The 15,519-nt window shown below is 47.9% G+C and overlaps 1 protein-coding gene across 1 annotated transcript; it reads left to right on the top strand.

Moving 5' to 3' along the window:
- Positions 1-15: 15 nt before the first annotated feature.
- LOC121233302 lies at positions 16-13,092 on the top strand (the record flags this gene model as incomplete). The annotated part of the gene is given in 5 exon segments (XM_041123471.1): positions 16-22; positions 9,408-9,411; positions 12,111-12,519; positions 12,521-12,765; positions 12,918-13,092. Coding segments are annotated over 5 exon segments (840 nt in total), but the record flags the coding sequence as incomplete, so codon positions are not given.
- Between the last annotated feature and the right edge of the window lie 2,427 nt (positions 13,093-15,519).

Raw genomic sequence — 15,519 nt, forward strand, 5'->3', positions numbered from 1 at the left:
CTGGATACCTTTCTCCATGGTGGTCCACTTGCCTGGGTGACACGTAACATCTTCCTTGAAGGGGTATTTTTCCTTCACGCCTGACGGAAGTCCCCTCCAGAGGCTGAGGGCTCGTGTCTTTTTCCCAATCGCCTTGTCAATGGCCCCTTCCCTAGACAGGGATCCCACCTGCTTGCCTTCCCTACCCTCTAATTCCAAGCTACTGGCCCGTTACCCCAGCATCGGAGCAGCCGGGTAACAATGTGCTCACCCGCTCACCCTCACGGATGGCGGCTGAAATCCTTTCGGGTATCTTGCAGCTCACTCAGGGACAGGGATCGGGTGATTATCTCGGGTTCTGCCTCTTCCTCCTGTTCTCATGATGACCCTGGTTCACCTTCATCCCTCGCTAAGCAAACCGATTTCTCCGTGTATTTCTTTTTCTGCATAGGGGCCACTGACACCGGCACAGGTTGGTTCTCTGGTTCAGTCGCAGCGCCTGTCGCCGGGGTTGGTTGGGGTAGCTGCAGTGCTTGTCACGAGGGTTGGAATAGCTGCAGTGCCTGTCGGTCTGTTTTCCCTCCCTTCCCCCTGAGGGTGCTGCATAATATCGAGCAGTGGTTGGCAGATACCGGCCAGGGCCCAGCACAGCGCGGTAAGTTGTGCCTGTCTGGAATAGGCACCACATTTTCCTTTCCAAGGTTCTATCACTTCACCAGGGACCTGTAGCTGTTTGGGAGTGAAGTTCCAAACCATCGGAGGTGAGAAGTCCTCTAGATACCTGCCTATTTTCTCCCACATGCCACGCCACCCATGACTATTCAGCCTTGGGGCAGATCTCTGGGTGGTATTCTTAAAAAACTTTTTTGGAGCCCTAAACAAGACCTGAAACACGTTCGGGAGACAGCAAGACGAGCATGCTGGCTTGAACATCCCAGGGATATTCAAACTTCTCAAAAGCTGCTCTAATTAGCCTGAAGGAGGAAGGGGAGGTGAACGAGCGGGGAGAAAGTATTCGCCCCAACTTCCCCACAGATTGGGTGCGATTACCAACGAATTCCGAGAGAGGCCGCCCGAGGCACGGGAATGACATCGACGCCGCACACAACGTCCAGCTTAACCTCAGGACCCGTGACGTAATCATTGTGTAAGTCGACGTCACCCAGGACAGCGAAATTATAGTCCTAAACCCGCGCCCAGAGGTGACAAACATCACCGCAGGGAACACAGAGTGCATGTAAGAACTCACACAACACTGCCACGTGAACAAATGAGCCAACACTGGGACCAGCGACTATTTGACTAACGTAAGAAATGCGTACAACAAATCTGTTTTAACACGCTCCGGCCAGATCTGTCGTTATCTCAACCCTTCGTGCCCCACGTTGGGCACCAAAAAGGACTGTTGTGGTTTCAGCCCAGCCGGCGACCAAGCACCACGAGGCTGCTCGCTCACTCCCCCGCCGCCAACACCTTTGTCCAGAAACAGGAACGAAGACTCTCCCCGAGAGTAACGTCCTGACGGTGCTCCACGAAATCTAGAGTCGCCTCGGATGCTGGTGGGAGCAAGCTAGGAAAATCTGAGTGCCAAAGAGAGACAAGGGGAGTCAAAAGAATTTCAGTAGACATAATAAAGGGGGATGAAAGGTGATGTTTAGCGCTTACATTGTTGAAATTAGCTGACGTAGAGACAGTCCCTGATAAGGAGAGCTGGTCCCAAGAACCAGCCAATGAGGCAGAGACAGTTCCTGATAAGAAGCAGGAGCTGGCCCCAAGAGCCAGCTAAGACTGATCTTGCGGCTTGGGTGAATACCAAGAAACCACTGAGCCTGCGCAAGAAAAGAGGTTACTAGCGGTTACGAATAGGAGTCGTCTATCTTCATCTCTGCGACCACCAGACGACCACCATAAGGAGGCACTGCGCAAGTGTCCTAGTTTCAGCTGGGATAGAGTTAACTGTCTTCCTAGTAGCTGGTATGGTGCTATGTTTTGAGTTCAGTATGTGCAGAATGTTGATAACACTGATGTTTTCAGCTACTGCTAGTAGTGTTTAGACTAATGTCAAGGATTTTTCAGCTTCTCATGCCCAGCCAGCGAGAAAGCTGGAGGGGCACAAGAAGTTGGCACAGGACACAGACAGGGCACCTGACCCAAACTGGCCAACAGGGTATTCCATACCGTGGGACGTCCCATCTAGTATAGGAACTGGAGAGTGGGGGCAGGGAATCGCCGCTCGGAGACTAGCAGGGTGCTGGTTGGTGGGTGGTGAGCAATTGCACTGTGCATCATTTGTACATTCCAATCCTTTCATTATTGCTGTTGTCATTTTATTAGTGTTATCATTATCATTAGTAGTTTCTTCTTTTCTGTTCTATTAAAGCGTTCTTATCTCAACCCGTGGGTTTTGCTTCTTTTTCCCGATTTTCTCCCCCATCCCACTGGGTGGGGGGGGAGTGAGTGAGCGGCTGCGTGGTGCTTAGTTGCTGGCTGGGGTTAAACCACGACAGCAAGCGCAGTTGGGAGGAGACTATGGAAATGACCTTTCGGAACTCGTTTTAATATGAAGCGGGGACAGGCTATGCATATGTATAGGCGTATTGTGAAACTCTATGTATATGTAACACTTGACTGTGTAAATTTAGGGCGAACTGCCGAGTCGGGTGCGCACGACTTTGGTGGGACTACCCCCCGTGCTGCCCAGCGCTGAATGAACATACCTACTTTACAATCTCGCTGGTTGCGGAGTCCGTTTCCACACGTCGGTTTGGCGAGCCAGCCAGGAGACTCTCTGCTCGGCTGCGGGACCGACTGCGGAGCGGACGCCCCTCGGCGCGCCCCGAGCACTTTCCTCGGAGGAGCCTCCGCTGCCAGCCGCTCACCGCGGGAGCGGACAACGACCTACTGAAGCCGCGGACCAAACGGTATGTTTCACAAAGGGAGCCTGTAAATCGTACGGGCCGGGGCAGCTGGTAAATCGCGCAGAGACGTCTGGCGTGCAGCGTAGTCCCCGTATGGGAGGAGGGTACCCTGTATGGTAACAAGGGGGGATTTGCTGACCGATAGAGTGGCCGCTAGTGATCTTGGGGGTAGATCGAGCAAATCCGGGGTGACCGCTGCATCCCAGTATCGGGAGCCAGGACAGATCTGTCGATGACTGGTATATAAGAGGCAGGAGAAGGGTAAGCGCACCCTTTCGCAATTGCGCTTGGTACATTTTTGGGGTAAGTGGACCCCCTCGCAATTGCGCTTGGTTTACTTTTGCAGCTGCTGAAAGGTTGTCAACTGGAGCGATGATTGTATGATGTGAATGTTTGGAAGTTTATGTTAAAGATTTTGTGTGGGTGTGTGGAAATGACATGCTGAAATTTATAGGTATATGTATGTTTGTTAATGTGTGAATGTCTTTACGTATTAATAGGGGTGATTCCCTGCTTTGTATGTGGGCTTGCAAGTGGACTATATAATAATTAGCAATTAGCATCCGGCTTGGGTTTTGTTGAAGTGTAAATCTTGTGGGAGAAGGTGGTACTGGACACCTAGCAGACGGAAACAAGACTGCCTTGAGTGTTTTCCCCAAATTCCACACTTTTATGATTGGGAAAGAGTTCACCAAGAATCCAAAATAGTGAGATAGGTGTGTAAAGGAAAATTTAATTCCAGAAATTTGGGACATGTGGAAGGAAAACTGGGGGAAGACTATAAAGAAGTGTAAGAAACATTTGCATGGAAGCTTATTAAAAGGAGAAGCCAAAATCAAACTTAAGAATCATTAGGAGGAGTATTAAAATGGGAAACAATCAAGGAGGAGTATTGAGGAAGAGTCCTCTGGGTTGTGTAATTGCCCACTGGAAAGATATTGTTGGGACTGGAAGTACAGAAAGCAAAAAGAACCTTATTAAATATTGCAATCAATGGTGGCTGTTGTATAAGTTAGAAGGTGATGCTAAGTGGCCACTTAATGGGTCAATAGATTATAATATTCTATTACAACTAACGCTGTTTTTAAGGAGAGAAGGAAAATGGGATGAGGTTTCGTATGCACACATGTTTTTCACCCTCCAAAATCATCCGGAGTGGCAAAGGGACTGTGGAATGGTACGCCCACAGGACCCCATGGTGCTTGCACTTGAGCGAGAGAACAACAAGGAGCCTAGAGGTAAACTGAGGCGGTGTTGTTCGGCATGTAGTATTGGACAAAGATGTACAAAGACAAATAAAATCCATCAGGCACCAGAGATCTAACTGATTTGTTTAAGCCTCCCCCTCGACCACAGGAACAGGATGCAGACTGTGAAGTATATTAACCTGATTCGTGTCAATATAGAACAACGATAGGGCCACATGGTGAAATGTGACCCTCTCTGCATATGTAATCTTTAACCGTTTTGCTTGATCTTGTATAACCGTAGGCCTAAGGGAAGTAGGAGAGTATGTATATAGTTCTTGCAAAAGCCATATAACAGTAGGGAATTACAAAAGTTGGAAATGAAATAAAATCAGACATCAAGTAGAAGTCGAAAAATACTTCACACGGTCTCTCAGAAGTAGCGGAATCCTATAGTTGCAAAGGTTTAAAGAAAAAAGGGGGGGATTGATATAGAGAACAAACTGCTTATTGCTTAATGATTGTCTCTCTGTAACTTTACATACCAAGGACTGGTGTTTGTCAAGGATTAAGCCTGTCAGAGACTGGTACTGGTACTTAGGAATGATGAGCAAGAAGGAACCAAGAACGATCACAAGACTTAATTAAGTGTTCGATGAATTTACGATCTTGTTAAGAAGACACAAGTAGAGGCCTTGCTTGAATAGATAAGGCCAGAAAAGATAAGAACTCCTGCCTTTTGTTCCCATCCTTGTAGATAATTTAGCTTAAACTAACCATATGGTGCTATACCACTAATGAGAACTTAGATAATAAGAACACTAACAAGCACTAAGGTATCAAAACATGTAAAGGACCATACTGCGCAGAATCACCTGAGGAGGGTCAAATAGCGGACAAGTGAGGAAGACTATGGAAGACCACCAGAGGACTCCTGAAGACCACCAGAGACCTTCAATGCGCCTGCGTAAAGGACATTTACATATGTTAATAGTTTCCCGGAAAACTAATGAATATGTATAACATTTCTCAGGAATCTAGTGAATATGTATGTAGAACCTATACTTAACCTGCACAATTAGACCTGACGGTGTGTGCCTAGGTAGAGCAGAGGCTCCCGGTGCACCCAGCGCTGTTTGCTTGCCTCTATTCATATAATAAATTGTAAACTTTAATTAGAATCCTGCTTTGGACATGATTATTTTTCACACAGACTCAGACAGAACTCCGACCCCCCCCCGCAACAGACAAGCACCTCTCCGAGAGGTGGTGAGGCCAGATGGTGGGACAAGGTTAATCAAAGTACCCTTTTCTACTGCTGACCTAGGGGAATGGAAAAATGTCGCACTTTCTCCGCTGCGACAATCTAGGGAAAACAACACATCGCCAGGGACTCGCCCTGGGGAGAAAACGGACCAACACAGATACTGTGGATCAAATGATTTCTCCGTTTATTAACTGTGCAACACTCGGTTATATATGTTTCTAGTATCTACTCATGCATAAGCCATTTGTTGATTGGTTAACATGTGCCGTTCACCCGCTTAAACAATAGACTAATTGGATAAAGTCTTCTAATCACGCGAATAGTTTCCTCCACCTGCATGCTGTCTTGCACTCTGTCTTCAGTCACATTGCCCTCCTGTTATCAGTCACGTACGCCCGACCTTGTTCTACTTTTTGTGCATTCTTCAGCAAGCTCATAATAATTGTGCCTTTGTGCAGTTAGTAAACTTATAACAACAGCTGTGCCTTGTGCAGTTTCCTTCATCGTCCCACAATTTCTCCCACAAATTCTCCCACAGAAAAAGGTTGCAAAAGATTATAGGAGTGATCCAATAAGTGTAACTAAGCATTTCCAATTTATTGTAAAACAGCATAACCCTGATTGGAAGGATATACAGCTATTATTGGAATATATGACTGAGACAGAGAAACAGCTGATTTTAAAAACAGCAGGGAACCTTGCTGAAGATCATTATAAGATCACAGGAGGGGACATTAAGGAATATTTCCCTCTCCAAGACCCAAAGTAGGATGTTAATAGATCTGCACATATGGAAAGATTGCAGGGGTATCAGGAGTGGATTACAAAAGGAATGGAGAGAGCAATCCCCAAAACTATAAATTGATCAGCTTTATACGCAGTTAAACAGAGTCCTTCCGAGTCTCCATCCGAATTCCTGGACCGACTGAGGGATGTAATGTGCCGCAGCACACCACTGGATCCTGGGTCAGAGGTAGGAATACAACAATTAGTCTCCCTGTTTTGGGGTCAATCTACAAGGGATATAAGGCACAAACTTCAGAAATTACAGCCTACAAAGAGTAGGAATTTAGAAATATTCTTGGATGAAGCATGGAGAGTATTTAGTAACAGAGAGGAAGGATATAGGCAAGTGCAAAGGAAATTAATGGCTGTTATCCAGGAAGAAAGAGGAAGAGGGCCTAGACAAGACTTGCCCTGACTGGGCAAGGATTAATATGCTTTGTGTAAGAAATTTGGTCATTGGAAAAAGCAATGCCCAAGGAACAAGGAGGATCAGAGGGCTCAAACAGGAAGAACGGTAGCCCATGTGAAGGGAGATTGACGGGAACCTGGGGAATCTACCCTAGCGGATCCACTGGTTATAATTAAGCTAGGGAAAACACAACAAGAGGTAGAATTTTTGGTAGATACAGGAGCAACATACTCGGTTCTGAATCAAGCTTTGATGCCCCTGGGAGATGATTATGTCATGGTGAAAGGAGCGACTGACCAAAGTGAAAAGGCATATTTTTGTAAACCTTTAGAATATAAATTAGGAAAACAGTGGGGTATTCACAAATTTTTATATATGGGGACCCAAGTCCCCAAAGGCACTTTTGGGAAGGGACTTGTTGGAACAATTGGGAGCAAAAATTGTATTCGAAAAGGGAGAAATTACTCTGGAGGTAAAAGATCAGCAATATATTCAAATATTGAGCCTAACCTTAACCAGTCTCCCCCTAGAAGGAAGCATTAATGACGACATCTTAAACCAAGTGTACCCAGGGGTATGAGCTACCGATGCACCTGGAAGAGCGAAAAGTGCTCCACCTGTTGAAGTTAGGATCAAGGAAGGCCGAAAGCAGGTAAGAATTAAACAATATCCCCTAAAGAAGGAAGACAGAGAAGGAATCTGGCCGGTGATAGAAAAATTTTTGCAGTTGGGATTATTAAAAGAGTGTGAGTCTGAATTCAATACCCCTAGATTACCTGTTCAGAAGCCCGATGGGTCATATCGGGTGGTCCAAGACTTACGGGCAGTGAATAAGATAACTGAAGATCTTTACCCAGTAGTAGCAAACCCATATACCCTGTTGACCGTATTAACACCTGAATTGACTTGGTTTACTGTTTTAGATTTGAAGGATGCTTTCTTTTGCCTCCCTCTCCATGAAGCCAGCCAAAACTTATTTGCATTTGAATGGGAAAAACCCCAAGAGTGGTCGAAAGACCCAGCTCACTTGGACGGTGTTGCCACAAGGATTTAAGAACAGTCCTACCATTTTTGGCAATCAGCTTGTGAAAGACTTAGAATCCTGGGAAGCCCCGTCCGAGGAGGGGAAGCTGTTGCAGTATGTGGATGATATCCTGATCGCCACCAAAACAGAGAAAGATTGTATGACATGGACAGTGAGTCTGTTGTATTTCCTGGGACTCCAGAGGTACCGGGTATCCAAGAAAAAGGCACAGGTAATGCAACGCAAAGTGAATTATTTGGGCTATGAAATTAGTGTGGGACAAAGAACTTTGGGACAGGCCTGTAAAGAGACAATATGCCAAACTGAGAGATCTCAGACAGTAAAAGAGTTACGGACTTTTCTGGGAATGACGGGGTGGTGCCAATTGTGGATCTATAATTATGGATTGCTTGTTAAACCACCGTATGCGTTGACAGCCACTGAGCAGAAAGACCTTGAGTGGAACAAGGAGACTGAACGAGCCTTTGAACTACTGAAAAAGGCTTCGATGTCAGCCCCGGCCTTAGGACTCCCAGATGTGAGTAAGCCGTTTCTTCTTTACTCTCACGAGAAGCAGGGCATTGCCCTGGACCCTGAACCTGGGTCCATATCGACGGGCAGTTGCCTACCTCTCTAAGCAGTTAGACACGACTGCAAAAGGTTGGCCTGGATGCCTGCGGGCGGTTGACTGAACATACAGGAAGCCTGAAAGTTTACTCTGGGCCAGAAAATGACTGTTCTGGTGTCTCACACAGTATCAGCAGTACTGGAAGCAAAAGGTGGACATTGGCTCTCTCCACAAAGATTCCTGAGATATCAAGCTATATTGGTAGAGCAGGATGATGTGGAGATTGTAGTCACTAACATTGTCAACCCAGCTTCTTTTCTCAGTGGGAACACAGGAGAACCGGTACATCATGACCGTTTGGAAACCATCAAAGCAACATGTGCGAGCTGCCCAGACCTGAAAGACAGCCCCATGGAAAACGGGGAAACTTGGTTCACAGACGGAAGCAGTTACGTCCTAAATGGTAATCGACATGCGGGATACGCCATCACCACCAGCCAAGAGGTAATAGAATCGGGGGCTTTGCCCATGAACACCTCCGCACAGAAGGCAGAAATAATTGCTCTAACCCGCGCCCTGGAATTGGCCCAGGGCAAAGTTGTGAACATTTATACAGACTCAAAATATGCCTTTGGAGTTGTACACGCACATGGAGCAATTTGGAAGGAGAGAGGACTACTGAGTTCTCAAGGGAAAAATATCAAACACGCAGAAGAAATTCTGAAGTTACTGGAAGCTGTCCAGCTCCCTAAGAAAGTAACAATTATGCATATTAAGGCACACCAGAAAGTGAGCTCAGATTTGGAAAAAGGGAACGAGCTGGCGGACAGAGAGGCAAAACAAGTGGCCAAAACAAAGGTAAAAATAGAAGGGGCCTAATTCCTGATAGGCAGATCTCCCTAGAAGGTAAGCCAGAATACACCAAGGAAGATCAGAAGCTCATTACAGATTTAGAAGGGTCATATAGTGAAGAGGGGTGGGCCCATACCCCACAAGGAAAGCTAATCATTCCCTCTGGCTTACTGTGGCATCTGGTTCGGGAGGAGCATAGGAAAAGGCATTGGGGAACAGAGGCTCTGTATAAACATTTAATAAGAGAAATTGTGGCTAGAAATTTATACACCACGGTGAGACAGGTGACTCAACAGTGTGATCTTTGCCTCCAGACTAATCCTAAGAATACCCCCAAGCCGGAAATGGGTCAGATTGGGAAAGGCAATGGGCCTGGACAGCAATGGCAAATTGATTTTACAGAACTTCCAAGAAAAGGGGGGTATCGATATTTACTAGTATTAACTGATACCTTTTCAGGTTGGCCAGAAGCATTCCCAACAAGAATGGCTAAAGCTCGGGAGGTAACTAAAATACTGGTACAAGAGACAATACCACGTTTCGGGGTTCCAGCAACCATATCCTCTGACAGAGGACCACATTTTGTCTCAAAAATAGTACAACAAATTAGCCGCCATTTAGGTATAGATTGGCAGCTTCATACTCCATATCACCCTGAGTCAAGTGGTCAAGTAGAAAAAATGAACCACTTAATTAAACAGCAAATTGTGAAATTAGGACAAGAAGCAAATTTGACATGGCCTCAGTCTCTCCCTTTAGCCCTTCTGCATATACGAACAAGACCAAGGGCGAAAGAAGGACTGAGCCCCTTTGAAATTCTGTATGGACAACCCTATGGGATACAGAGACGGGTGTCTGTACAAGTGGGGGATGAAATTATGACTTCTTACATGGTAGCATTAGGTAAGCAACTTAATAAAATCAGGAAGCATGTGCTAGGGACTCAAGGGAGAGGTTTGGATGGGCCTGTACATAATATACAACCAGGAGATTATGTGTATATAAAGTCTCTTACAGAAAAAACCCTGGAGCCGCAGTGGAAAGGACCATTTCAAGTATTACTCACCTCCTTTACTGCAATCAGAATCAAGGAATGGAATGCTTGGATTCATCACACCAGAGTGAAAAAGACACCCAAAACTCCATGGAACGTCACCACAAAATCCGATGGACACTTAGTTTTTACGCGGTAATATGGGCAACCGTGGGGACAAGGAGTGTAGCATGGGATGCGAACATGTTTGTTCAACTCCACGAGAGTATTGCAAAAATAGTGAATCAAACTGATTGCTGGATATGTTCACATTTTCCTAAGGGTCTCGGACAGGGCTACCCCATAATTGCTACAGTCTTTTCTAACACTTCTGTGATAGCAGCAGCTTTTAATAACATGTCCCTCACAAAGTACACTGAAATACCCCCTGAGAACCTTCAATGGCAAACAGATTTGAGCGAATTGTGGAATGAAACCCAAAGGGTTCCGTGTGTTCAAAGGTGCCATCTGAAAAATACAACTAAGAATTCTGGAGGTAATAGCACGGACCCTAAATGTGGATCAGTCAAGTTGTTTGTTGGGAGTTACCCCAATTGTACTGAATATATTAGGTATGGTGGCGCAAACATGTGGAACTTCAATCAAACCCGGGTTGCAAGAACCCGGGGCCATAATTCTATTACACCCAGGGGATGGCCCACTCCAGTAGGATTAGGATGGTATTGGATTTGTGGACAGACAGGATATAAAGTGCTGCCTCTAGGCTGGACTGGCCAATGTGCCGTAGGAACCATAGCCCCTAATACCATTATGGTTAAAAATTTGACTGACCATGATTCCCAAAACTTTACGGACTTGTATGAAACCAGTAATAAGGCAAAAATGCACCAGCAATCCCTTAGTGGAAAAACCAACTAGCTTTCATAGTTTTGTACGATGGCTCATTCCATCATTAGGAGTTAGTGAATTAGAGAAAGCTCTGGTAAATCTTTCTGCCACTATGGAAATTATTAATAATGCCACAATCGATGCTATAAAGGCCCTCCAGGAAGGAAACACTTCCCTAGGAAAAATGGTGCTCCAGAATCTAGATATGCTCTTCGCTCGACAAGGGGGCCTATGCACTGTATTTAATGAATGCTGCTGCACCTATGTTAACGAAAAGAGACGAATAGAAACAGATCTCTCTCAAATTTGGAAACAAACACAGCTTTTACATTTAATGTCACAAGATGACTCTTCATGGGAATTCACTGAGATATGGGAAAAATTAACCTCCTGGTTGCCAAATTTGGCATGGTTGAAGCAATTCTTTGTCACTATAATAAACATTATTCTCTTGTCTATGGTCCTTTGCATAGTGGTTCGATGTGGCTTTTTGTGCTGTAGGAGTACAGGACACTCTTACAGTGATAGGAAAAAAAATCGGTTACGATGAAAACTCGAGACCAACAAATACTTTGAGAGGATGCTAGATAGGGAAACAATGTATTAGAAGCACTAGGATTAGATATAGTAAAAGAATTTACTATTTTCTAGAAAAGGGGGGACTGAGACAAGGGGAGTCAAAAGAATTTCAGTAGACATAATAAAGGGGGATGAAAGGTGATGTTTAGCGCTTACATTGTTGAAATTAGCTGACGTAGAGACAGTCCTTGATAAGAAGAGCTGGTCCTAAGAACCAGCCAATAAGGTAAAGACAGTTCCTGATAAGAAGCAGGAGCTGGCATCAAGAGCCAGCTAAGACTGATCTTGAGGCTTGGGTGAATACCAAGAAATCACTGAGCCTGCGCAAGAAAAGAGGTTACTAGCGGTGACGAAGAGGAGTCATCTATCTTCATCTCTGCGACCACCAGACAACCACCATAAGGAGGCACTGCGCAAGCACAGTTGAGAGGAGACTATGGAAATGACCTCTCAGAGCTAATTTCAATATGAAGAGGGGATAGGTCATGCATATGTATAGGCATATTGTGAATATGTAACACTTGACTGTATAAACTTGAAGCGAACCGCCGAGTCGGGCGCGCACGACTTTGGTGGGACTACCCCCGTGCTGCCCAGCGCTGAATAAACATACCTACTTTACAATCTCACTGATTGCGGAGTCTGTTTCCTCACCTTAGAAGGACTCAGCACTTCTCGCCTCACCTCGCCCACCCCTTCCATCTTCCCCCCAGGTCCTTCTGCTGGGAGCACCGCCCAGAGCAGGCCGTGAAGGCTAAGCCGGGGCAGAACAGCACCTGCGTCATCTGCCTGGACCCCGTGGAGGACAATAAGTCCTACCACACCATGGTGTGCCCAGCATGCCAACGCGCCTGGTTCCACCGGAGCTGCATCCAGAAACAGGCTATCCACGCTGGCGTCCGCCTCTGCTGCTTGCATTGCCGAAACCAAGATCGGTTTGTGATGGAAATGCTCGCCATGGGGATTCGAATCTCCAAGAGGTGGTTCTTCCTCTTCCCGACTCACGAGGCATCGGGCACAAGCGCGCAGCGCCAGGCCAGGGACGGCCCCAGCAGGCCTGCCCTGCTGTCCCCCAACTCTTGTCCTCAGCTTCCCGGAGGAGCTGGAAACAGGGTGGGGGCAGAAGAGCAGGGACAGCCTGGACCTGCCCGATGCTGGGGCCAGCAGGGGCTCAACACTTTTCCCGTCCTTCTCCCGCAGACAGCCATCATGGGAGAGTGACCAGGCATTCGGACCGGTCTATCAGAGGCACAGACGCTGCAACGCCAGCAAGTGCCTTTGTCCGGGAGGCAGCGAGCAGGCAGAGGAAGAGGGGTAGGTTGCCAAAGCAGCCAGCTAGGGCTCTGCACGGGATCTCTGTCTCCACACGGGCTCGGGGAGGAAGGACTAAGAACAAGGGCTCTGCCGGGCAATTCCTTGCTTGCGTCACTTTGTCCTCACGACCAGCAACCCCTTTGCTTCCCCAGGCCCTGGCAAGTGCTCCTGTGCAGCTCCTGTGCTGCCAAAGGCACCCACCGACGCTGCCTCTACTTGAGCAACAGCGCAACCACCTGGGAGTGCAACTGCTGTGCTGGCCCGGGCGCTGGTAAGAGGCAAAGCACCCGGGTGCCCCTGTGCTGCTATGGCCAGTGTCCCAGCTAGGCCTGGGAGCAGGGGCTATGGGTGGGCTTTGGCTCCAGGAAGGCTGTGGGCACCACGATGGCCTCTCCTTCCCCAGGGCTGGGTGGCCGTGCTGCTGACTTTCCTGCCTCCCCTCACAGCCTCCCGGGACAACTCCGAGCTTGCCAGCCCCAGCACCACCAGCCAGGCGGCATCGGGGCTGTCCCACAGCTCCCTGGGCTATGAGAGCAGCAGGCCCAGCACCATCAAACAGGCGCCACTGGGGCCATCCTGCAGCTCCCCTGTGCCTGAAAGTCGCAGTTGCTCCAGCCACCCTGGGCCAGACCGGATCCGCTACCGCTCACAGTTTCAAAGGCAGGCGCAAAAGCCATACAGCTGGCCTGGAAATCACCGCAGGACCAGCCATGTGCCAGCCCCGAGTGCTGAAAGCAGTGCCTTCGGCACTGCCAGCCAGCTGGCATTGGGACCGTCCTGCGGGTCCCCAGCACTGGAAAGCAGCAGCCCCAGCACTGACAGACAGATGGCACTGGGCCTGTTCCAAGGCTCCCCAGTGCCCGCGAGAAGCAGCTGCTCCAGCCACCCTGGGCCAGACCGGATCCGATACCGCTCACGGTTACAACGGCGGGCGCAAAAACCTTACAGCCGGCCTGGAAGACGCTGCTGACCAGGCATGCGCCAGCCCCAGGTGCTGGCCCCTATCCCCCAGCACAATAAAGCTGGCTGCTCATCTCATCCAACACAGAAAGGGACTTGTGATTGTACCACTATCTGTGTCTCTAATGGTATCTGTAATGGTACCTGTAACTGTAGCTGCACATGGACTTGCAATGCTTTTTGCAAGTTTTGTTTGGTTGTTGTGGTTTAACCCCAGCCGGTAATTAAGCACCACGCAGCCTGCTCACTCACTCACCTCCCTCACAGTGGGATGGGGGAGAGAACCAGAAGGGTAAAAGTGAAAAAACTCGTGGGCTGAGATAAAGACAGTTTAATAGGTGAAGCAAAAGCCACGCACGCAAGCAAAGCAAAACAAGGAATTCCTTCACCACTTCCCATCGGCAGGCAGGTGTTCAGCCATCTCCAGGAAAGCAGGGCTCCATCACGCGTAACGGTGACTTGAGAAGACAATCGCCGTAACTCTGAACGTCCCCCGCTTCCTTCTTCTTCCCCCAGCTTTATACGCTGAGCATGACATCATATGGTCTGGAATAGCCGTTGGGTCAGTTGGGGTCACCTGTCCCAACGGTGTCCCCTCCCAACTTCTTGTGCGCCCCCAGCCTACTCGCGGGTGGGGTGGGGTGAGAAGCAGAAAAGGCCTTGACCCTGTGTGAGCCCTGCTCAGCAGTAACCAAAACATCTCTGCATTATCAAGACTGTTTTCAGCACAAATCCAGAACATAGCCCCATACTAGCTACTGTGAAGAAAATTAACTCTATCCCAGTATGTTGGTGCATTCCGCCTGCCCCTCCTGGGCCGCTCTACGATCTCAGGAGTTCCCGTTAGCGCCTTGGCCTTTGTGTAATGAACTGGGCAGTTAAGCGTCCCTTGACTGTACCAGGAACTCTTGCATGGCTAAGGTGGGGAGTGGCACTGACCGTACCAAGAATTTCTGTTGCCTGGCTGAAGCGGGGAATGAGAGCGGGAACGATTAGTCATCCCCTGACAGCCTTGGAACAGCCTTTACCTGGATTGTAGCTTGAGTGAAACGGTACCGGTGTTACTGGAATTCCAGTCATTTGCTGATGACTAAAGCCGATCATCTCACAAACCTAGAAAGAGCAGTCCTGTGTGAGGCCCTTTGAGCTCTCCTGGACTGCAGCGGGCTGCGACCAGCATCTCCCTCTGAGGGGGATGCCTCTCAGAGCTCCCAAACTCTCCGGTTTGCGAAAATCGGAGGACCATCACTAAAAGCTGACGATGGGACCTGGGCTGATAGCCTTCACTCCTTGAGGCTCAAGCCTTTGCCCATTGAGAAAATGCCAAGACATTTGACATGAATATTTCACTGAACTCGAGGGGAATTGTTGACAGGTATGCCTTTGTTTATATATGTATCTTAGTGTCCGTGTGCATGCGTACGTGAATCGACCTGGGTATCCGAGAGCAAGTATAGTATAAAGATTGCCCTTTTGGATCTATAACTAAGTCAGTGATTGTAGTAAACTCTACTGAATCATTTTGTAAGTGCCAAAATGATCAAATTCTGCTAAATCTTGTGATTCACCTCAAACTGTGAATGAACCTCAGACTGCTGCTACACACATAACCTCTTTAGACATAAACCGTTGACTGAGCCTGGGACTAGGAGTGGATCCAGCCGCACCTAAGCTCCATCAGGAGTTTAGAAAGCAAGGGGGTCTTCTCTGGACCTTGTGACTCAGCAGGAGGGTCTCCCCTACCTTTTTGCATCTCCGATCTCTGTGCAAATCGCAAAGAATCAGTTCTAACTC

The sequence above is a fragment of the Aquila chrysaetos genome, chromosome 5, assembly GCF_900496995.4.
Source record: "Aquila chrysaetos chrysaetos chromosome 5, bAquChr1.4, whole genome shotgun sequence".
Classification (NCBI taxonomy): Eukaryota; Metazoa; Chordata; class Aves; order Accipitriformes; family Accipitridae; genus Aquila; species Aquila chrysaetos.